The following is a 23,601-nucleotide window of genomic DNA, read 5'->3' as shown; positions in this document are numbered from 1 at the left end:
GCCTCACGGTTCAGGCAGCCAGGCGGTTGGTTTCTCTCCAACTCGCTCGCTGGGCACGAGCGAGAAGTAGATCAGGCAAGTCGCTACCTAGGTACCTTACCTCCATAGGACCTTGTGGCGAACGATACGACACGACGTACTCGGGTTAATTGTAGATCGAACCTTGGACATGGCCATAACATGTCTGCACGTATACCTACCTGGTAGGTACCTAGTAGTGAGGCAGTGAGGTAAATCCGCAAGTGCTGTGTTGTTTACGTTGTCGGGCAATTTGTAAAGTCAAATACAAATACAAATACTGGCCATGTCACTAGGGCGCAGACGAGTACGGGCACTTACGAGCACAGTTTGAGCTGAGGGCTCGTGATCCATCTTCCTTCCCCCTTCTCTTTGACAAAAGTTAGGGCAGCAACAACGTCATGAAAGTCAAACATGGTCAAGGCCAGACACACCCGGAGGTGTCTGTGGTGTGGTGTTGAGCACCACGGCGTCCAACTACGGCCTACTGTACCCGTACTCGGTTCCTCCTAAGTTCTGCTGTGATGGAGGTGCGGGTGAACAAAGACATAATCAGGGCGCTTAGTGAGCCCCGTCTCCTTCCCTGTTGCTCTCAAATTCTCAATCTTTCAGCCGTAATCGTAACGGAGTCCCTGGAAGTTGCTCGGTAGGAACTACCTGGACTCGGGTACTCGTAAAGTCTCTAGTCCCCAATTGTCAACCCGCGCAGCCAAACGGGAATAGGAGGGATGAGCGGTTTATCCTGCGCACATGCAGCTCGTCGTCAGCGGCTGCAAGAAAGGATGGGGGGGAACGCGAGACGGCGTCATTGGCCGTTCCCAGCCCCTCCGTTCTGCCGTTGGCTCGCTTGCATAGAGCCCAAAATTACCGTGATAGGACAAGCCAGGGAGAACATGAGAAGAGGGGAGGGGTGAACCATGTGTCCCGTTCGGAGGTACATGTCACCCGCATGTCAACTTGCAGGATTAATCAGATCGTAGGTAGCATCCGGTCCGTAGGGGGTGTCCATTGGTGGCCGTATCAGAGATCCCCAAGGTCATGCCGCCGGCTGGATAACTATTCGTTAGTAAACCCGCTGAATCCGCGTGACGTGTGTGATCTTGTAAAGGACTCTGGCGATGTGCCGGACGGAGAGAGAGACAGAGAGGAGAGCATGGCTGGTGAGGTTTGACGGGCAGCTAGCTATCGCTGAATCGCCTGTGACACCCACAAGCTGGCCGCCATGAGTAGCCAATGCCTGCCGGCACATGCTGCGGCTTGTGTGACCCCACGTCCAAACTCTTCCAGCGACGTGCATGAACTACTGATCATGGCTGCTCGGCTCCAATCGTAGTGGTGGGTGTGATAGTCGCCCAGTCTGTGAGCTGCAACCGGGCATCACGCCTTGTTCACATGGGCCATCGCTGAAGGCAACTTTGAGGTATACGAGTATGCTGGATATAGATCACAAGTATACTCGTAAAGACCTAACGCCCGGGTGGTGTGTCTATCAGGCCGCCACGAGGGGCCTGAATAGTGTCGTCGTCTGAGTTGATTGGTGCTTTTCGCGCCACGCACAATTCAGGGCGTCTGTGCTAGAGAGTAGACGGCACACGAGATGGTGAAACAGCAGTGACAGCTCGTTCCCTTGCCGCCTGGACTCGCAGCATTGCCCCAAGCCTTGGGTCTGGATCGCTCGTATCTTGTTGTTGCCTGGCATAAACTCGAAAATATCGACCACCATCCCTGGAGGAGTCTTGGCCAATCGCTTCCAAAAACCATGGAATAGATACTTGTTCTGGCACTTACGCCACGCAAAAACCGGGAGAGCCGTTCCTTGAGAGGAGGCGATATTCCGGCTTAGACATTTGAAACAGACGCCCCCTGAAGCTAATGGTTGCCTTGCATCCAACGGCAACCATATCGTGCCCCTTTCCCTTTCAACGAGCTGCTACTGACTCGTATCTTCAGAAAGGCGGCTCTTCTCCAATCCATTCAACTTCTTTGCGCCCTTTCTGTTAGGCTCCCCTTCAGGCGCGTCGGTAGGCTGCAGCACTGCTGCCTGCAGCCGGACTGCGACCCGTGCTTGATTTGATGTCTCTTCCTCCCTTTGGAACTTTCGCCGCTGCCCGTTTTCGACCAGTCGTAGGCGATCTCATCATGGTTTCACATGTACGGAAGCTGGCAGCCGGAAAAGGAGGTCGTGCACCCTGCCGCCTTGCACACGGGCTTGTCGTTTTGTCAAACCGGTTCCTTTGACATGTTGCATGAACTTGCTCACACCGCCAGTGGCGACGATGCAAGGCTGGGAGCATGCAAGGGAAAAGGGGGCGCCATGAACGTCAAAACAAGCGGTTGGCGGCCCCCGGAGACTTCTGCAGGTACCGGTACTGGCCTCCAGGGGCTTTCCGTGCTGCCTATAGTTTCCGTTGATCTTCCGCTATAGGCGGACCCTTCACCGCTCTTTCCCCCCTCAGTCCAGTAAGGGTTTGGTAAGGTATTGGTATTCAAAAGGACGTACAGAAAACCACTGAGGCTGCTTGAATCAGGAGAATCTTGTTGTGGAATGCACATGTCACTTCCCAGGTGCACGCATAACGCTCAACTCGCAGCTGATACCCTCCGAAAGCACGATGAACGGCAGTAAGGGGCAGCACAGATCGGGTGACCCCTACCTACTCAGTTGAACCCGAACAGTGGCTACTCGAAGGACCCTTCATTGTCCTCCCTGCAGAGCCTATGCTTCAGTGGAGTTATCATGTATGTTGGACAAAAGCATTGTCGAGGCTCAAGGTTTGTCTGAGGACGGGGTGTCTCATCAGTGACAACAAGCTTCACAGACCATCGGTGCCTTGGCCTGGATCTTACTGGCTTGATACCGAAAAGGATGCTATCGATGGTCGTTACCAGAGTTTGAATTGTTGTCTATCGCGATCAAGTATGCAGGAGCGACGTGTCCGTTTCGGCTATGAACCCACTTCCTGCCCGAGAGGTGAATGGCTTTGGCTAAGTGTCCTCTCCGGCTGGGCACTTGATCTCTTGCACTCTGCAAGAATCTCACAGAGAGAATATACGAATGGATATCATTCGTGATCGTTTGGATTCAGAACTGTCGCTGTCAATGCGGGCCTTCACGGGATTTATACCTACGGTTGTACCAAGAGATTGAAGATCAACCTTCTATGCGTTTAACGAGATCTGCCTGCTGTGTTTCATTGGGATCCCAGGATTCATTTGATTGGGATCTTGACATGTGAGACCACAATAGAAAAAACGAGACACCCTTTCACAAGCGGCCTCAGCTAGATCTCTTACAGGCTCCTTTACATGCACAAGCACAGGGATCCGTGTCACTGCACAATGTGCGCTTGCTCCTGTCTCCAACAAGGACCTAAGGTCGTGTACGTCTCCTGTTCAAGGCCTTCTCTGCCAGATGAACAACAACAAACTCCTTGAAACTGGCTCAACTGACAACAAGGCTGGACGAGGCTGAGAGGGAAGCGCTAACCCATATTGGGGGATACCACCCGAATGTATCACGTGTGGCTACGTAATTTGTCCGTTTTCATTCTGTCGAAACAGCGCTGCGAATCCCAACCCTTGAATTGCTCTTCCACTTTCCTACAGCATCGACTGAGCCAGTTTCTTTCTCTCTTCCTCTAATACCCTATACTGACCCAGACACTCTTCCTATTCTCTTCCTTATTCTTTGGCAGTTGGCTGGTTCAACTCTGAGATTATCACTCCAAATATGAGCTGAGTGCTTCCCGCAATGGTCGACGGGCCTGAGAAACGCTACGGTGTAGTCCTGGATGCTGGCTCATCCGGGACGAGAGTTTACATTTATCGATGGCTCCCAAACTCGGTCGCACGTCTTGATCACACCTCCCTACATGCGCTACCGGATCTAGAGACAAAGGACAAGTGGACGAAAAAGGTGCACCCAGGAGTCTCAACCTTTGGGGAAACACCAGACTTGGTCGGCCCGGATCACTTAAAACCTCTACTTAAACACGCCCTGGAATATATCCCTAAAGATGCAGTCCCGGATACGCCCGTTTTCCTGCTTGCGACGGCTGGCATGCGCCTGCTCCCTAATCAACAGCAGAAGAGCCTTTTGCGAAACATTTGTTCCTATATCAAATCCGAAACGGAATTCTCAATACCAGACTGCGACGTTCATGTACAAGTAATTTCCGGGGAGACAGAAGGGCTGTATGGGTGGATTGCTGCAAATTATTTGCTTGGGGGATTCGACGCACCTGAAGACCACGATCATGGCAAGGGCCACCATACATATGGATTTCTAGACATGGGTGGCGCGTCTGCGCAGATTGCTTTCGCACCCAATGCTACAGAAGCAGAGAAACACGCCAATGATCTCACACTGCTACGCCTCCGGACAATAGACGGTGTGCCGCAAGAACACAAGGTATTCGTCACGACGTGGTTGGGTTTCGGCGCCAACGAGGCACGACGGAGATATGTGGAGGACCTCGAAGAGTCGTATGCCATCGATGGTATTCTCGAGGTTCCGGATCCATGTTTACCGACAGGACTGCGAGTAAACTTCGACGGCACCATCATATCAGACGATGGGCCTTCCCTTTCAAATCATTATCTCAGGGGCGTCGGGAAGTTCGATGAATGTCTCAGACGGACATTCCCCTTACTCGAGAAGGATATACCCTGTCCGGACGAACCGTGCCTGATCCATGGAATCCACGTTCCCGCCATCGACTTTGAAGTCAATCACTTCATTGGCGTTAGCGAGTACTGGCACACTACTCACGAGATCTTTGAGATGGCGCATAAGGATAAAGCGTATGATTTCAACACTTACCAGAAGAGGGTCAAGGAATTCTGTGAGCAAGACTGGTCAGATATTCAAAAGGGTGTCAAGGACAAAACGTGGGGAAGCAAAGTCGACGAAAAGAGCGCACTGGAGGTTTGTTTCAAGGCCAGTTGGCTGATTAATATGCTCCACGACGGTATTGGGATACCCAGAGTCGGACTCGAAGACACGGACGTCTCATCCCACAATGGCACGAAAGAAGTTCTGGATAGCGCTAAGGGAAAGGGGCTTCTCGATCCATTCCAAGCTGTGAACAAGATCAAATCCACAGAAGTCAGTTGGACAATGGGCAAGATGTTGTTGTATGCGTCTGCAGAGATTCCACCTGCCGCTGATGGGGACCTACCTGTTGGATTTGGAAGTAATGTGCGTGGTATCCCGAAAGATTTTCAGTACCCCGGCGGAGGCTTGCTCCAAGCTGCTCCAGACTATCACCCCGGAGCACCTGCCGGCGACTTATCAGAGACCACTGGCGGCGACGACGGAAACGGCCAAAGCATCACCGACCATATCCACGACACGCTCTTCAATTCCGACGCCCCCCACCGCCTGCCGGGATTCATCTTCTTCATCCTTATCTTGATCATTGCAGGGTTCTATCTCTGCGGCCGCGAACGACGTTCCAGGATCTACCTTTCGCTTCGACCATCCTCGCCGTCCTCCTCTTCGGCCTTCCCAGCCTCATCGACTCCGAAACTGAGGACGCCTTTGAATTTTCTCAATGCGCTCCTCAGCCGCCGCAAGGGCGCCGCCTTCCATTTGGACCGAGACCGTGACCTTGAGGACGGAGCTTCCCAGCATCTCTACGACCCCAACGATTTCGAGCTGAACAACATATCCGACGACGACGACGACAGCAACTCGGCCCTCGACCCCGACGTGGCTTTCTCCAAGTCCAGCCCCTCCAGACCGACGGCATCACAGGGCGGCAGGAACTCTCCCTTCCAGAGCAAGCGACATGGTGCTGCTGAGAGGTTGAGGCCGCCGAATCCGATTGATCGCGCGGGACTGGTGGTCAGGACGGAGAGTCGAGAGAGCTTGTCTGGAGGAGATGCGGGCGGTGTGAACGGACGGTCCAAGAGCAGGAGTGGGAGTCCGACCAGGATGTTATGATCGAAGTGAATCCACCCGTTTCTGCGTTTTACCCAAGATGTGTTCTGTTGGCTATAGTATACCAGACAGAAAGGAACAGTGAAACAATGAAGACCGTACCATTTTTAATTACCAGCTCCCAACACTTCGGAAAAGGACACACAAACAGTAAATATATTATGGGAGATTGATGAAAAGATGAGCCTAAGTAATTGCCGCTATATAAATGCTTCTTTCTGTGCTTGTCGTCCCGTGCTGGCAGTGAGGGCGTGATGAAAAAAGCCATGTATATAATACCCTAGGTATGAAGATGCCCTGCTTAGCTGCTTGTCTGCCTGCTTCATACAAGTATTATCCTTATACTTATACTTGCATTGCTTTGAATTGTTTTATTTGTCTGTCTCTTGGAAATCGATCCTCCTGTGCGTGGCGCCGGGCTTAATTGACACCCACCCAGCACTCCAAAACTGCAGGTGGTATCTAGGTAGTAAGGACATACAAAGAAATAACATGGTACAAATTGGCATCGGGATTGATACATACATACATATACATTTGCGTGGAGAGGGGGGAAGGAGAGAGGATACGATACGAAATCATGAGCTCGTCGTCCCGCTGGCGCCACCTGGACCGAGTCCAGATCCGGACACAGACACAGACAGGGACAGGTGGTCCTTCTTCTTCAGGCCAATGTTCAATGGGTCCGGTAATCTGAACTCGGGAATGCCCGTCTCCGTCTCGGGTTCCCTGATCGGCCTGAGCAAGCTCGAGCCCGTCCCGGCGGTTCTGTATCCCCTGTCCCTTCCTATGGATGGTCCGCCTCCTCCTCCTCCAACATGCCTCTCGTGTTCTCTCAGCGCGGGATGCTGCGCCGGAAGTTTCTCAGTGACTTCTCTGTAAAAGACTTCTAACCGCGCCTTGTCACTGCAAAAGGCCTCGAGCTGGTCCTTGATCTGTTCCGGAGTCACAAACTGCCCGAACCCGGAGGCGATGAGCGCCCGGCGAGTGCCGAGGACATCGGCCGTGACCTTGGGCGTCGCAGGTGGAGCTGGAAGTGCGCCGGATGCGGATGGGGTGGCGGTGGATGTTGTTGTCTCTGTTGCCTTTTGAGGGGGAGAGATGGGAATCGACGTTAGGGGCCGAACGAGCGGTGATGCGTAGGCTCCAGCACGGGGAGATTGTACATTTAATCCTATGATTCCTGAGGCCTGCATGCTTGGCGCAGAATGGGTCGAGGATAATGTCTGAGGACGTAGGAGCATAGAGGCGGAGGCATTGGACGTGAGATCTTTCTTACTAGCATCGAATTTTGAGCTTGTGTCTTTTGCAGCCGCTTGACGCGAGTTATACAGCCTGTTTGCTAGGAGAAGGATGTCACCCTCGTCCGTAATCTGCGCAAGGACGACTCCTGAGCGGTGGACGAATTGCGTGTAGCGATAGTCTAGATCCCCCCAGGAATACTTGATCTCGACGTTTTGCGGAAACTCCGACGGTGCTTCGAGATCGAGGACGAAGTTGAAACCCTTCAATAGTTCCTTTTGGTAGAAGTGATTATCGGGATTGAGTGGCGCTTGTGGCCCGAAAGACGACGCCGTAAAGTACAGTGTACTGACCGAGTTGCGGCGAGGAGGCTCGAGAGCAAGCTTGATGTGGTAGGCGGCACGAAACGGTTCGTGCTCAGGAACCTTGAACGCTTCCGCTATGGGAACTTCGACAAGCTTCAACCCGTACTTCTCAGCTTGTGTAGTCCAGCTGACGATGGCGTCATCGACCAATTTCGAGGTGACATTGAACCAAGCCAATTCGAGATGATAGCAGTTCTCTGGGTTGTGAAGTCTGTCATAATGCAGGTTGATGATTTCAGGTCTGTTGGACCGTTTTCTCGTATCGACATCGATCCGAATCATCTTGCTCAAAGTCACAGTTCGTCTTTTCTTGTCGCCCAGCGTCTTCGCCAGTTCAGAAGCCACCTGCCCATGGTTAGCGAGGTTGGAACCTGATCGTGATCTGCCACTGATCAACTCTCGAGTCGGATGCTCGGTTGCAGGGGTGGGCGGAATCGATCGATCTGAGCGCCGGCTCGCGGGAAACCATGACTGCCTCGCTTCCGTTCGCTGGGTGCGGAACTCGGGCTTGATGGAATAGAAATAGTTCCCGTCCTTGAAGTTGTGCTTGCTATTGACATGTTCGAAAAGATTCTCCCTCATGAGATCATTGCCCAACTCAACGGCTTCCTCACGAGTATCAATATCCCTGAAATTGTGTACTAGCCAATTTGTTAGATCTTCCCCCATGAAGCAACTGTAGTACAGCTTGAAGTGCCAGCGCCGAGTCTTGATCTCTATCCCGTTTTCGCCTTGCAAGGCTTGCGCTAGCTTTGGGAGACTAAAGGAGTCCCTATCGAACTGTTCGGCCTCGGGCAGGAGCTGTGTGGTTTGTACCTCGCCCGCCTCTTCAGCCGCGATGAGCTTGTCGAGCTCCGTCGCCACCAACTCAGACGGATTGAGAGTTTCGAGATTGATCCTCAACGGATTTCTGTCCTTGCCTTTCAAGGTGCTTGGCCGAGTATGAGCTGGTCTTCTCTCATCCGGCGGCACATATCGTGCTTTTTGCCACATCTGCGTCAGTGCTCGAATGCCGCGCAGATGAATCTCTTCATCGCTTTCTTCAGCCTCGGACAGTGTTGGCCTCCAGGAGTTGGCGGGTAGCGCTACTGGGATGAGCACAAATCTTGCCCGCCAGAAACGGAGAGCTTTGACGTCTACCTCGTTTTGCTTCCTGAAGTCAGCCAAGTACCTGTCGGCCGCCTCCCATGGATACTGCTCGGAAAACCCGTTGAACTGCAAATCTCGTATTTTGTATGCTCCGGAGAGGATAGTCCTGATGTTGGGATGATAGTGGATCTCTTGGGGATAGGGAGGCTGGACACTTGGGGGTCTTCTAACATACTTGGTCACCTGAATGCGATTTTTCACTTCGAGGGACAACTTCTGTATCGTGTTGCCCATTGACATGACAATGAAGGAACCATCAGGGCGCACAAGATTCGGCGTGAAGAACGAAGACGTGTCGCACGTCCCAGGCCCGACAGCTTCGAGCAATGACGGACCAACCACGAGTTGGTACCCATGAGCGAACCTGAGGGCAAGCATCTCCCCAAGGAGTTTGTCGCGGGACTCGGGCTCTTCAAGCATCTCGTTGGAATTGGCTAGTATGACGTGGTATTGTTCAGAGTCATAGTCCATTTCAAGCTCATCTTTTGTGGGGAAATCCTCTGTTGTCAGAGGGACCGACGCAGGGGTGCACAGAGACTTCCATTTGACGGTAGCAGCACGTGGCTTTCGAGGATAGAGATGCTGCCACCTGCCAAAGAACGACTCTCGTTCGGGATGTCGTTTCAATGGATTTGAGGCGTTGACATTGCGTACATATGGGAGAGTACTTCTTGGAACAGAGCTGGCGACCGACATTCCCAACTGGCTTTCAGCAGGCTCGACGCTGTCAGAGTAGTCTGCTTCATCGCTAACCGAAGAGTGCGACGACTCGCTTTCCGCCTCTTTGTTGTATCCCAGTTCATCCTTTGACGCAGATGTATGGCTTTGAACCCGCCGGGTTGTGGAGCTTGATCTTTGAGATCCGGCGAGAAACTCATCTTGAATCTTCCGCAAAGGGGTATTTATCGAGATCGGTTTTGACGGTGTGTCCTCTGGTAGACCGGACGATCGAGAATTCGACCTTTCCAGGGGATCGGAATTCTCTTTATGCTTGTCTCCGAGCACACTATTAGTGGACACCGACCGTATGCTAGCGGCTGACGTTGCCACTGTCGGTCGCGAGTGGCCAAGGTTGCCGAATGGCGAGTGTGCCTCTACGTTGGTAATGTTCACTTCAGTGCTAGCGACAGCACGAACAGGTGGAGCCAACCCTCTCAAGGAATAGTTAAGCGTCCGGTTGACCTTTGATGCTTCGCGGCTTTTCTTTGTTGCTAGTGGGGGACTTGAAGCGTCTGCCGAGACCAGAGACGGGAGCTGTGGCCGGAAAGGCGAATTCAGAGACTTGTTGGTGAGCACCTTTGTCAATCCGGACCCCGATTTTGGTGCTTCATTTCCAGGCTGAAGCTTGCTTGGCTGCGTCGAGGAGGCTGTATTAGTCCTTGCCAAACTACTACTTGTTGTCTTCGTGGCCTTAGATCTGGTCTCTGCGGTTGACTGGACCTCGAACAACAGCGAGTCATATGCGTCCATACGGTCGAATATGTCTCCCAGTGCTCTGGCATTTATTGACAGTAACCCCTGGGCTATCCGCGCAGGTTCTGGGCCGAGGCGACTCTTGCGTGATAGTGTTGGCGAATGTGACAGACTCCTACTTCCGGGTGCTCTTCTGCGTTTCGAGCCCGTGCGTTTGTGCGAACCTGGGAACAGTGCTTGAGTTTCTGTCATGAATGGGATGACCATGTCGGCCATGCCCAACTCCATAAGTCCCATCATTTGGATCTCGTACATCCTCACTCGAGGCAAGAAAGGTCCCTTCTTGCGTTTTGAGATACCGTCCGCATCCTTCGGGACATCCTCCAGAAATCTCATCACGGCTGGCTCTCCCTCAGCCGACCAGTATGAAAGGTCAACCCACTGCGGAATGCCATAGCTCCACCCTTGAGAACTTTCGTGACTCCGGCCCGAAATAAAGCTCGCAAAGTATTGCGTGCTATTTGTCGCCGCAGACGACAGTGCCGGGGAGAGCTTGCGAGGCTGGCTCGAATCGAAAAAGCTTGGACCAGATCCGTACCTGTGTTCGGGGTTGGTGAATTCCTCAACCACCGAAGGCAGAGACGATTCCTCAACTCCAGATGTGCGGTATTTGAATAGAGGCACGGAGTGCAATGGCATCCTAGAAAGGCAAACGATATCAATGCCGACACCATTATTCGTCAAGTTCTGCGATGTCAGGTTCAACAAATCTCGGTTGACCTCGAAAACGCCAGTCCCTGCTGTGACAACCACGATCGAAACGCCAGTCCGGATCAGATCTCGGTCCTCAAAGTCGTGAGCAAATTGACTGCTGGCGATATTAATAGCTTCCAGTATATTTCCCTTTAGTGCAGCGCTTGGTCTGCCAGCAATGCGCGTAGGCGGCGCCTTGGCGTCTTCTGATATTATTCCCTTGGTGTTTGAAGTGTGCAGGGAGATATCTCTCAAAAAGACAAGAAAGTCCTTTTTGAGTTCATCCAAGATTGTTGTCCATTGCGCACTGGCCATATCTGTGACGACCACCCTGTAGAAGTCCTGGTATTGGCGAGCGGTCATGTTGGGAGAGCCTGACATTGGTGCGGTTTCTAGTCTTCTATCCTTATTTCGAGCGAGTTCAAAGCGGTCGTACTCCAGACGCCCGAAAAGAACAATGCTGACAAGGTGTCGAACATCCAGGTCGGTCCATCTTTTGAAAATTTCGGGAAGAAATCCATTAATAACCCGATTGAACATGATCTCACCATTGCCCTCGGAATCAAAATCCCACATTTCGCTGGACATTTGTATGAAGAGCACATACCGCGCCGCTTCGCTGCGGAAGACTGGGATCGTGGTCCCGGCAAAAAAAGCAGTAGGCGCTTTGTGGTTTCGCACGTGAATAGATTTGACCGTGAGCTTGATGCTCCCCAAATACGTGATCCTCTGTCCGACATAAACTGTCGTGCCCGCCAACTCTTGCCCAACGAGCCGCCACATGTCCGATCTTGCGAGATAGGTATCCCTGAAGCTGAATTCCACATGGGAAGCCGTCGATTCCTCGAAAGAAGCAGGGAATATGCGGACATGCGAGCGCGATCTAAATCCGAAAGCTGTGGCAATATTACTCTTAATCGAGACTTGCAAGTTGGCTTGTTTTGCCTTGAACTCGGCGGACGCAAACTTGGCTATACACAGATAGTAGTCGTCCCTGATGGATATATCGCCAGTCTCGATCAAAGGGCCAGTGTTGCGCCTGGAGTCAGCCTGTTCATTGTTGGGCGATTGAAAGTCCCGGACATCTGAAGCTTCAGTAGCTGGGAAGATTTTGATCAAGCCGCCTTCGCGGATATCCGAGCCGGCCAGGATGGCTTCATTGATCAAAACATCCTCAGATGAGAATGCATCATCATGTATCCAGAGCGATGCGCGAACTGACACGGTATTTGGGGGATTCTGGGCGCCGGGAGGCAAGCCTATCTGAGAGCCCACAGTGGCTCGGACCGTGGAGCCGCTGCTGGTTCTCCGATGCACTGCTGTGTGATTCATACTGGAGGCTGCGCAGAATGCAAGGCTCTAGGGATCTTGGGCTCTCAAACTGTAGTCTTCATCTCTCAAATTGAGTTGCCAGCTCCGATGAGATGGCCAACTCATCCTCCACGAGCGCGAGCGCAAACGCATTGGAGCTCCTGGACAAAGACTTTGTTGTCAAGATAGGAAGCGTCGGATATTGGATGTTCTCTCGTACGTGTTGGTCAGATGCTGGGAGAGACTCGGAATGAAGGATGTAGACTGGATTCGACGTCGGGAAACGCGAAACTTGCCAAGATGATTAAAAGGTGCACGCGGCGCACCCCGGATCCGGGCAAAGGGTGATGCCGCCCTATGCTCACCCCGGCCGCACGCGAGTCAGGGTGAGTCAAGTCAAAAGCGGCATCCTAATCATCACGTTTCCAGATCATAGTTTGGGAAAGTGGTACGCTACCCGAGAGGCATGACACCGTCAATATCTACTTCTTGCGGCGACAAGCAAGGACCTCAGTGAATCTATAGAGAAGAGATCCAAGCAAGCGAAAGCTGTGAGATCTCTCTCGGCCGCCTCGACACCTTTGCCCACGCTCATGCTCGCACACTCTCAACGGTCGCAATTCGCCCAGCGACGACGTCCTCCCTGCTAAGAATCCCCTCTATGGGTGACATCTTTCGCGGCGACCTTCTCCTTTACCTGAGCCTCTACCCGATCCTCTTCCTCTCTCTTCCGCTACTCCGGCCCAAAACTTCGGTGCCGCTGGTTGCGATAACCCCCGCAGCATGGCCAGAAAGAGTCGCCGTCTGTTCGACACGCTCTCCCAAAATGGTCTCCTCCGCAGATGACGCAGATGGTAGGCTTGATGGGATACCTTGCTGTGCTTGTAGCCGACATCATCCCAGATAAGGCGTTCGATCTTGTCTGATTGTTTCAATTCTTGACTTGTCCTCGCTCGTCACTCATCCTTATTATAACGATGCCGTTCGCCCTATGATGCGCCTAAAAACTCAGGGCTCCGAACGTCGTCGAGGCTCAGAGTCTTCAGCGTAAGATCAAACCTGCTCTAATTTCCATAGATTTAGAATGACTATAGTCGACCTGATAGAACTAGTGCCTCCTCGTAGCCTTGTGGCCTCGTGGTCTGGTTGAAAAGTTTCATTTTCACCACAATCGCTACAGAGCAGTCTCCTCGGCTTTTCTACAGATGTAGTATCTTGGGTACGTTGTGTGCAGACCTGCCACCACTCTTTTTCACCTCCTTCCCGTCCTGCCGGTGATGGTGTTCTGAAGCCTCGACGAGAGGCTCCTCAGCAGCATAGTGTAAGTAAGCGCCTAGAAGCTTCGTCCCCTCGATGAAGTTCCGCCGGTCGAGTTTCTCGTTGATGCTGTGTGCGGCGTCGGTGCTTCGGCCCATGGGTAGGAGAAGGACGTTCTTGTCCATGACGTTTGCGAAAGTGGTGACAATGGGGAGACTGCCGCCTTCGCGGGTCATGTCTGGCTTAACACCGAAGACAGCGGTGACAGCTTTGCTGGCAGCAGTAAAGTTCCAATGCCCAGGGCTAGTAATCCACCACTTGCCTTCGTGTTGACAGTAGACATCGAGAGTATTCTTGGAATTTAGCTTCGCAAACTCATCGCGAACATACTGAAATACCAGCTCGTTGACGTTGGTCATGTCAGGGACAGTACGCATGGAGAACTTGCCCGTCACTTTCGCCGGAATGACGGTCTTCGCGCCTGTAGCAGAAAATGCACCTTCGATGCCATGTAGCGAGAGCGCAGGGTACCGCCAACGAGCCATTAGCGTACGAGTTGGGTCTGGAAAGGCACTCGTCCTGCTGCCGAGCGACTCATACAGGTCGTCCATTGTGTAGTCGATGCCGTCGTATAGCGCCTTCTCCTCGTTGGTCAATGGTGCGACCATTTCCTTGATGCCAGGAATGAGAATTTGCCCATCAGTGTCGACCAGCCTACCCAGAACGTGTATTAGGTCCGTCATCGGCTCCTGAGCGGCCCCGCCAAACACACCCGAGTGTAAATCCTGGCTTGGGCCAGATATCACCAACGAGTAGTAGTTACATCCTCGTAGGCCATATGTCAAGCAGGGTTTCCCCGTACTCAACCAGTAGTTGTCGGAAATACAGACAACGTCGGTATCCTTGAAGAATTGGTCTGTCTCGGCCTTGATAAACTCTTCTAGTCCTTCAGACCCATACTCCTCCATACCCTCAAAACAAAATAAAATGTTGACGGGCAATTCAAGGCCGATCTGTTGATGCGCCTGTATCGCATTCAGCCAGCCGAGGACGGGCCCCTTGTCGTCGGTACTCCCTCGCCCGAACATACGACCCTCATCGTCGATGGTCAGCTCAAATGGCGGTGTTGTCCAACCATCTTCGCGTAGGGCGGGTTGCACGTCATAATGTCCGTAGACCAAGATCGTGCGCTTCGCCTTGTCATGGCCATATCGAGCAATGACGACCGGTGGCAGGTCCAAGTCGATACCGCGCTGCCTCCCCAAAGGTCTTTGGTGCACCTCTGCACCCAAGGCTTCGAGCTCCGAGGCCAGAAACCGGCCCATCTATTGTCATTCCTCAGTAAAGCGGACGCGAGAAATGGTGTACCTTGCAGCATACTTACCCGTACAACTTCTTCTCGTCTCTCTGGATCAGCAGATACGGACGGAATTGCCACGGCGTGTCGCAGACCTGCATGGCGAATTAGTATTGTCGGTACTACTGCGTTGGTCCCGAGATGGGAAGTCGTAATGGTTGCTCACGATCAATGAAGGATTCGGCCAGCTCGTCCACCCTACAGACAAATCAGCACAAAGCAGACCATGTGGTACGCTCATGATTGACTTTTTGAAGAAGGATTCTAGTTGTGGTGCCATGATGTTCGTCGGCGGTGAGGACGTGAGGGAGTGTCAGTGCAGAGACGTATCACGTGGCCGCAGCACAAATTCGACTTTGGAGGATTCGTGCAGGAATGTTTTGATCCAGCCGACTCCAGCTCTCGAGGCAGGAAGCGGCATCGTAGAAGCTAGCAGAGGAGTAGCATAAGATACCTGTATATGTTGTGCGTGCTGGTCAAAGTGCGAGAGTGCACCCGGAGATTTGCGTCGCCAGGAAACCATAGTGCCCGGGAACGAAAAGACAGTCACCTGCTTGATTGGTGTGTCTGATCTCATTCTGAACATCTCTTCCTTTATGGGTATGTGCGTACCTCGGGGTGATGAGTTTGAGAGAAGCTCTCGTCTTTGGTGGGACTAGCCGGACATCCACGGTACCAACTGCGATGGAAGAAATCCCATCACACACAGTAGCTCACTACATGGTGGCACATCTAGCTCTCTTCGCCACTGGCAAGTCTTGTCAAGCGCCAAACGCCTCCGGACGCAAGCGCTGTGGCAAAAGACGTCCCGCGCCTGCGCGACCAGAGATGTGTGTGTGCAAGCAATCCGGCTGATTAGACCAGCTCGGCCTTTTGCGACATGGACACCCTCTATCGCTTTTCCTCGTCCATTGGTTTACGTGCCGAGGATGCGCGCAATACGGAAGCTGGTGAGGCTGTCGAAACGTTCGCGGCACATAAGCAATGAAGCATGAGCGTAGAGTTTATATTGAAATGGCTTCCTTGTCGACCTGGACTGAAGCCGTAGGACTGAAACATCCTTGGGTGCATTTTGCAGTACCACCACCAAGGCCAAGACTTGAGTTGAACCATGGCATCTCTTGCCGCCGCCAAAGATTCCCCCGACTACTGGGAAAGGACCACCGAGAAGGTGGAACGTGGGAATGACTCGAAACTGCACGTATGTAGCTGAAATCCAATAACCGTGGTCACGTTCTGCCTTTTCCTGACAAGCACCATCCAGGTAACTGTCGTCGGTGGTGGGATCGGAGGACTTGGGGCGGCCATTGGTTGTCTGCTGGCCGGTCATGATGTCGACGTTCTCGAAGCTGCCGACCAATTTGGCGAGATCGGTGCTGGAATCCAACTTCTGCCAAACGGCTCCCGAATTCTTTACCGATGGGGCCTTCGAGAAATCGTACGGAAGCTTGCCGTCAGACCGGGGAAAGTCAACATGTGGGGCTGGAAAGGCAACCTGATCTCGTCGCTGGACTACCATGACGCCGCTGCTCAATATCCGGGCTCTGACTTCTTGGATTTCCACCGCCCAGTTCTACACAAGATACTGTTGGACCGGGCCATCGAGCTCGGTGCCAAGCTCCATAATAGTTGCCGGGTGGTGGATGTACAATGCCATGCCGATGGTTCTGGCGCCAACGTGGTCCTGGCAGACGGGTCGGTAAGGGCGACAGATCTGGTGGTTGGGGCGGACGGTGTCTTTGGCCACCTGCGAGAGATTATGCTAAAGAGACCCGACCCCCCGATCCGCTCGGGCGACATGGCTTACAGGATCACGTTACCGGCGGCGAAGCTTCTCGACGACCCGGAGCTGGCCATTTTCATCAAGGAGCCGCAGGTCAACTACTGGCTGGGTCCGGACGCGCATTGTGTCAATTATGTCCTGCGAGGTGGCGAGCTGTTCAACTTTCCCTTGGCCTTGAAGGACGACATCCCTCTCGATCAGCCCAACCGGGTCCCAGGCGACGTGAATGTGATGCGAGAGTACTTCAAGGACTGGGAACCGAGAATCACCAAGCTCCTCAGCAAGTGTGAGTCGGTGGAGAAATGGCGCCTTTGCTACCGCCTGGGTCTGGATTCCTGGAATGACCCAAGCGGCTCGTTCACCATGCTTGGAGACGCCGTCCATGCCACCGTGCCGTACTATGCTTCCGGGTATGAACTTTGCATCCGCCTTGTCAAACTCGAGTGGTCCCCACGGCTGACACCAACCCTAGTGCCGGCATTTGCCTCGAAGACGGAGCCGTGCTCGGCGAATGTCTATCACGAATCAAGTCCAAGTCGCCGACGGAAAAACAACACGCCCTCGCTGTCTATGAATCGTGTCGCAAAGATCGTGCAGTCATGTTGGTCCGACGGGGGAACGTCCAGCAAGTGCTTTATCACTTCCCCGATGGGCCCGAGCAGATGGATCGAGATGAAAAGATGAAGATGCAGCCGCCGCCGCCCGGCGAAGCAATAGCGTGGAGAGACCCAGGCTTCGCGCCGCAGTTGTTCTCGTACGACCATATTCAAGAAGTAAGCAAGATTGCCGCCCTTTCCGATGGGGTGCAGAACCAGCCTCGCTCACAGTCGTGTCTTTTTTCCAGGTGGAATCGCGCTGGTCCAAAGCGACTCCTGAGAGCCTCAATCGCGAGCCACAAGATGTAGGTTCACCCTGGGCTCCCTGACGAAAGAGGGTCTTGCTGACAGGCGAAAAGTCGAAATTGTAGTCTTCATGGTGAACTGGGGTCAGGCTATATGGCCATGGGGAGCCCACTCGTACGCGGGCAGGGGGAGCTTTTCACACCCAACACAACCAATAATAACACAACAGCACAAGTAGATATCCGTACAATTGATTGCGTGATTTCCCAAGTTAACTGTCCTGCTAGCACTACCAAAGAAGAAGAAGGATCCCAGCAGAGCCCGAACGCCTCAGCCAATCACATCGCGCGGTGGTTAGTCTGTACAATGTCTACAATGGGTCGAGTGTCTGAAAGCTGTATAGCGCTGTCCGGTCGCTGTCAGGAATAGGCCTAGGGCTCCCTCAAAATCGCCTGAATAAAAAGACGGGAATACTGCTAATCTCAGCGATATACTTCGAGGCCTACAAGTACAGTAGATAAGGATACCTACCTAGTTAGGTAGTCTTGTCAGGCACAGATAAGGTCCCGAGTCGATGAGACACTCGACGTACATTCCTGGTAATACTCTGTCATGTACAATACGCCGGTCGGGATTCGATCATCACAGGTTGAGTCCTCAGTAGATGCTATCCCGTCCTTTCGCCCTTGGATCGCGCAACCCCCAACAACAACATCTTCACCCTGATGCCAATTCATTCAACGACTCCAGTCCCCCGTCTGTCTGTCTCGGTTCAGAAAGGCCTCAGGTATCTTGTCAGCATGACCGATCTCTGCAATTACCCCTCCACCACTAGTTGAAAAAGAGGAAGCTTCAGCGGCCCCTTTTGGCATTCCCTCCATCTCTTCCGTCTACACAGCGAGAAACTTGGGAGTCGCGTTCGCCGGTTGCGCGCGCAGACCCAAATGGCTACCTCTGCCTCTGATCCTGGGGATGATAGTTCCCCTCGTGCACTGGACCATCCGGACCTCAGACGAGATCGCTTGATGGTTGAGGCCTTGTTGCCAAAATGCCAAAGGTGCCGAAAACTCCGCAAGAAATGTGATGCACAGCTGCCTGATTGTCGACTCTGCCAGAAAGCAAGAGTTGAATGCACGATCCTTGATGGAAGCCTTGATCAACCTCTACCGCGAAGGTGCGTTGTTGTCCAACTCCAAGAAGGGGGGGGGGTTTTTCTAGTATCCCATATGCTCAGTTACCACACTTCCTTGGATCATACATGAAATGTCCTGACGGCAGGTTCAAGTTATGTTTTGTCGCTTCTTTCACGCCTCGAGCAGCTGCGTGTGATCAAGAACGCGTCCCACCAGTCAAAATTAGCGGTCTCGCGTCCACAAGCATCTCCCGGTCAGAACGAATGGGCTTCTTCCCTGCATTCCGCAAATCCATTCGTCCCACGCGTCTCGGGAAAATCATTTGACTTGCTGATCGACACGACATCAGGGGACTGTCACTCATCTCGTTTCTTTGGCTCTAGCTCGAGCCTGAGTTTGGCGGTAGAGGTCCTTTGTCTTGCACGGTGCAGAGGCATCGTCGTGGAACAAAATGATGTCCCTCACCGCGAACGACCGGTCGAGGTCAATCCGCGTGTCCGGGACCACGTCGTCGACGCCCAAGCCGTACGCTCTCTGGTGGATGTTTATTTTCGTTCTTGGGGCAAAGTCTACACCTTCGTTGACGAGGCCTTGGTAAGAGCGGACCTGGAGACCTACATCGCCCTCAACCAATCCGGACCAAGACTTTCGCAGCCGGAACGCACGCCTTCAGAGACTCACCAATGTTTCCGAATCAGCATGATCTGTGCGATTGCCTGCTCTGTTCAAGCGCGATCTTCCGACTTGGCCGCGGCGGAAAGTAGACGGTTTTACGCGGAAGCGCTCACATGCGTCGAGCAGGTCACTTCAGAAGTCTCGGTTGCAACCCTGAGAGCCCTGTCCTTGCTGAGCGGGTACTGTCTGATGAATCCCCAGCAGGGTGATGTCTGGAAGATCCTAAACTACGCATGCAGATTGAGCCTGGAGCTTGGCTACCACACCGAGGATCCCGAGCGCGTCGAGGATGAATCAGAGCAGCGAGGACGCCGAGCAACCTTTTGGGCATTGTACACTCTCGAACGCATTGTGGGCCAGTACTTTGGTCGGAGCTCAGACCTCCCCGAAACCATCATCACCACCGAGCATCCAAGCCCGGTCGTCACTGACGGGCCCTTGTCAGATTGCTCCCTGGCCGTGTACCACACGCAGTACGCCTACTTTCGCGCGGAAATCTACCGGCACCTGTACTTCCCCGCCACGATGCCTGAACTAGGCGTCGGATGGCATCAGCAAAAGTATATCCAGCTCTCGGCCTGGCACCCAGCACATCTATCCGTTGTCAACAGAGACGGCAACGCCTTTCAGGCGTGCCTGATCGGGTACCACGGAGCCGTCACCTTGTTGTTCCAGCCCTTGATCCTCCACGCACTCTCCGCCGCCCAGAAGCAACAAGGCCGCCGTGGCCTGGTGCCGCCATTCGACCACCCGCAGTGCTCTGCCACGGGTCCGGCGGCACCTCGATCGCCCGTCTCCTTGCCCCCAGAGGCGTACTGGTCGGCCTGTTCTCACATTCAAGCTTATCACGATGTCTTCCACGCCAGACAGGACGATCCACGTGCTCTTTACCCCGTCACCATCATATCGGCCTACGGCGTCTACAACTCGGGCTTGATCATCATGGCTTTCTGCCTCTTGGACCTCGACGACTCTCTGCACCTGCTGGACCCTACTATCGTGTCTTTGGACCTCGCATCTCCACGGTCCTCGGCCGCGCAAGGTGCTCCAACTGCCGCCAGCGGCTCCCCACCCTCGTCCACACGCAGAGATCTGTACAACAACCTCTGTGAAACGACGGCGTCGTGCCTTGCGCTGCTCACGTGGCTCTCTCAGAAATTCCCTTCCCTGATAGGCATGCTGAATACCTATCAAGCTCTTTATGTGAAGCTTGTTCCAGCAATGATTAGGAAAGGCTTGGCCTGAGCCGGGCAAAATCGCCTCCACGTCAGACCAATTCTCCAACCTTTGATCAGCGGGCCGTCTTTGGCGCCGCCCCCCCGAGAGAGACGTGTATGAGCTGCGGAAGATCTTGCAGGGCTCCAAAGCTGATTACTACGGGTCTGGTCGTCGGGGCTCCTGCTATACACACAAACACAGTTGCCATTGTCCAGCTCGTAGAGTGCCTCGGACACCGGAAAGCTATAATACTCCATCTGCGATTCATTGCGACGATTGTAAAATATTCCCTCCACTAATAGCCGCACCACCGACTCTCTCACTCACCCACCCACGTCGTCATGGCTCAGTAAGCATATTTGAAGTCCAGCGCTTGATCTCCTAACTTGCCGTTCTCCGTTGCGCCCTGAGCGACCAGCTTTTCCTTTTGTTGGTTCCGGCGTCGGACCAGAAGATACATGGCGATGACGATGAGACTGGCAAAGGCCTCGACGCCCAGGGACACGCTGTTGCCCATGACGTACCGCGGCCCGTCACGGGAGGGATAGATCTGTGACGCAACCAGACCGGCACTGTTGGCGAGGGAGAAGAAGAGAGGGATGGCGACGGAACGCTTGTGCTCTGGCGAGATGTTGTTCGAGACCCAGGTAATGACCATGTTGTTGAAAGGATACACGCCGGCCACGACGAGAAACATGGCAAAGTAGCCCACCCCGGGCTTGGAGGAGCCGATGGCGATGGCGTAGCCAACGACGCACGCCCAGGCGGCGCCGATGGCGAAGAAGCTCCGCTGCTGGAATCTGTCCGACAGGTAGGAGACGATGATGACCACAATCGTCACAAACACGTATACCGGAATGGTGAAATAGTTGGCTTGGAGCGACGAATATCTTGAAAGGTTATTGATTAGAAAAAAACCACTCTAGTGTCAGTCGCAACGACGAGGCTCCGAAAAGAAAGCAGTAGGAAGGGGGGAGAGGAGGAGGAGGAAGAAGAAGAAGAAGTACGTACCCAAGGCCACGAATGATTGTCGGCAAGAAGGTGGCGAGCCCGTACAGTGGAATGGTGGAACAGAACATGGCGGCAGCCGCCCCATACACAAACGGGTCTTTGAAAGCCATACGCACCCAAGACCACGAAAACTCATCGGAGCCCTTGTACAGCAAGTTTCGGCGTTTGCGAGCCGCCATCATCTCCCTCTCCTCTTGGTTCAGGAACCAGGCCCGTTCAGGACTGGACGGCAACGACAGCCAGCAGATGCCACCGAGGACGATGGAGATGATGCCTTCGACAATGAACAGCCATCTCCAGGCTTCGAGGCCATGGCGCGCCCCCATTGACTGGATGCCGTAGGCGATCAAGCCTCCAAAGGCCCCCGAGGCAGCCGAGGCGATGTAGAGAGTGGCGATCCGCTTGGCTTGATCCTGTCGGTTGTAGATGGTCGAGACGATGAAGGTCAAGGCGGGGACGGTGCCTGCTTCGGTGAGACCGAGGAGGAGACGGCATGCGATGGCTTGGTGGTAGTTGTGGATGAAGCCCGTGCCGATGGTGACGGCGCTCCAGCTCACCAGCGCGATGGCGAGAACCTTGTTCGGTCCGAATCTCTTGACCGCCATGACCCAGGGGATTTCGAACACGATGTACAGGACGTAGAAGAGCATGGACAGATTGTTGAACTCGATCCCCACGAGGCCGAGTGAGTCGACGAGGCCAAAGACCACCGCATTTCCTGCAGATGCGGTGAGTTTGGTTAGCAATCGACATCAACCTCTGCGACGGGTAAATCAATTTCCAGTCGCACTTGCTGCCCGTCACCCTTTGGAGAGACGGGCGTATTCTCTCTGATGAGAACCTTTTGAACTGTTTCCAGAGGGGTGCAAGGAAGGGCGGATTCCCTCTACTTACCAATGTTGGAGCGATCGAGCTGGCAGAGCAGCAAGAGCAGACCCAGCTGAGGGCAAACAAGCAGGTCGAATTTTCTCAGAACGCGCCTTTCGAGGACGGGGTCGACCACGATGGAGGCGTCGTCGTCGTGGTCGTCCGGCACCTTGGAAGACGTACTGCCACCCGACTTGCTGTGGTCGGTGGTGGCATCGACAGCAAACTCGGGTTTGATGTCGACCTTGTCCATGGCGGCAGAACGCCTCACAGGACTGATGCTCTTCTGTTTTACGCCAAAAAGTCAGTCTGTCATTCTCCCCCATCGGAAGACGTGCGAGCGTGTTCATGGCCACGTACAGCTGTAATAATGACGGTATTGTGGAAAATCGAATCCCGTCTTCTTTTTGGGGGGGCGCCCGTGGACTGCGTATTTCCTCGACGACGGACACTCTGAGAGAGAGATAGAGAGACAATCACCGAACGTTCATCCTTCGATCAGAGAGTTGTATCTATCGCAACAAACCCAATCAGTCATTTTATACATGTGTGTGTGTAGTGCCGTGCAGTGCAGTGCAGCCCGAGTGCCGACCCATGATCTCTCTACCTGATAGTAGTGATAGAGAGGAAAGTGGTGTTTCTGGAACTGAACGCGGCCTTGCGGGACTTGACGACCAGGATTCGGTCCCTCTGGAGCAGCCGCCTCGTCGCGATAAAGGCTTTTGGACGGCTTGCTTGTTAGAATGCCGCCACCCGGCAAAATGCGCTGTTGCGTGGATCCAAGCGACATGTTTCTGTGCGGGTACACGTCTCGACGTATACCGATCCCCATCCGCTACGGGGCTAAACATGTCTTGATTGGTTCGACCCTGCGATATCTGATATCTCGGAAAGTTTAGACCCGACAAAGTCCCGGACGCTGGCGACGGCGAGGTGGCCCACATCCAGCCCGGGCAGTCGCTAAGATCCGGAACGGTATCGTTACCAATACCAAAATACCTACCGGCACCCCAGACCACGGAGCCGGGAGATGAGGTACTCACCTACCGTAGCTGACTATTAGGCCCAAGGTAAGGTGTTCGCCCACCCACAATACGACAGCACAGCTGATTGAATCTTTGCAATCGACATTCTGCCCGCCTTTGGGCCACTTTTCTAAGCCTGGACACAGTTGCAGGCGTGAAGATGCCTACATCTTGCCCTCGTTCATTCCCCTCTGCCCTGGAGCCTGTTGGTCCCGGTCGGTGTTATTACAGTTCCTCC

At 53.6% G+C, this 23,601-nt stretch overlaps 6 protein-coding genes across 6 annotated transcripts; 3 read left to right on the top strand and 3 right to left on the bottom strand.

The window, feature by feature from the left end:
* Window positions 1-3,769: 3,769 nt before the first annotated feature.
* On the top strand, window positions 3,770-5,965 carry Z520_11412 (uncharacterized protein; the record flags this gene model as incomplete). Its single annotated transcript, XM_016781901.1, has 1 exon — window positions 3,770-5,965. One exon carries the CDS (start codon window positions 3,770-3,772, stop codon window positions 5,963-5,965), a length of 2,196 nt encoding a protein of 731 aa, XP_016627059.1.
* A 575-nt stretch (window positions 5,966-6,540) lies between these two features.
* On the bottom strand, window positions 6,541-12,216 carry Z520_11411 (uncharacterized protein; the record flags this gene model as incomplete). The annotated part of the gene is made up of 1 exon (XM_016781900.1): window positions 6,541-12,216. One exon carries the CDS (start codon window positions 12,214-12,216, stop codon window positions 6,541-6,543), a length of 5,676 nt encoding a protein of 1,891 aa, XP_016627058.1.
* A 1,178-nt stretch (window positions 12,217-13,394) lies between these two features.
* Z520_11410 (uncharacterized protein) lies at window positions 13,395-15,089 on the bottom strand (the record flags this gene model as incomplete). The annotated part of the gene is made up of 4 exons (XM_016781899.1): window positions 13,395-14,777; window positions 14,837-14,904; window positions 14,976-15,007; window positions 15,058-15,089. 4 exons carry the CDS (start codon window positions 15,087-15,089, stop codon window positions 13,395-13,397), a joined length of 1,515 nt encoding a protein of 504 aa, XP_016627057.1.
* An 831-nt stretch (window positions 15,090-15,920) lies between these two features.
* Z520_11409 (uncharacterized protein) lies at window positions 15,921-17,497 on the top strand (the record flags this gene model as incomplete). The annotated part of the gene is made up of 3 exons (XM_016781898.1): window positions 15,921-16,010; window positions 16,074-17,002; window positions 17,065-17,497. The coding sequence occupies 3 exons, from the start codon at window positions 15,921-15,923 to the stop codon at window positions 17,495-17,497; spliced, it is 1,452 nt and encodes a 483-aa protein (XP_016627056.1).
* A 1,020-nt stretch (window positions 17,498-18,517) lies between these two features.
* On the top strand, window positions 18,518-20,487 carry Z520_11408 (uncharacterized protein; the record flags this gene model as incomplete). The annotated part of the gene is made up of 2 exons (XM_016781897.1): window positions 18,518-18,608; window positions 18,713-20,487. The coding sequence occupies 2 exons, from the start codon at window positions 18,518-18,520 to the stop codon at window positions 20,485-20,487; spliced, it is 1,866 nt and encodes a 621-aa protein (XP_016627055.1).
* A 319-nt stretch (window positions 20,488-20,806) lies between these two features.
* On the bottom strand, window positions 20,807-22,591 carry Z520_11407 (uncharacterized protein; the record flags this gene model as incomplete). Its single annotated transcript, XM_016781896.1, has 3 exons — window positions 20,807-21,350; window positions 21,472-22,189; window positions 22,366-22,591. 3 exons carry the CDS (start codon window positions 22,589-22,591, stop codon window positions 20,807-20,809), a joined length of 1,488 nt encoding a protein of 495 aa, XP_016627054.1.
* Between the last annotated feature and the right edge of the window lie 1,010 nt (window positions 22,592-23,601).

Source organism: Fonsecaea multimorphosa (assembly GCF_000836435.1).
Source record: "Fonsecaea multimorphosa CBS 102226 unplaced genomic scaffold supercont1.38, whole genome shotgun sequence".
Classification (NCBI taxonomy): Eukaryota; Fungi; Ascomycota; class Eurotiomycetes; order Chaetothyriales; family Herpotrichiellaceae; genus Fonsecaea; species Fonsecaea multimorphosa.
The sequence above is the reverse complement of the archived record's forward strand: the minus strand, read 5'-3'. Positions and strand labels throughout refer to the sequence as shown.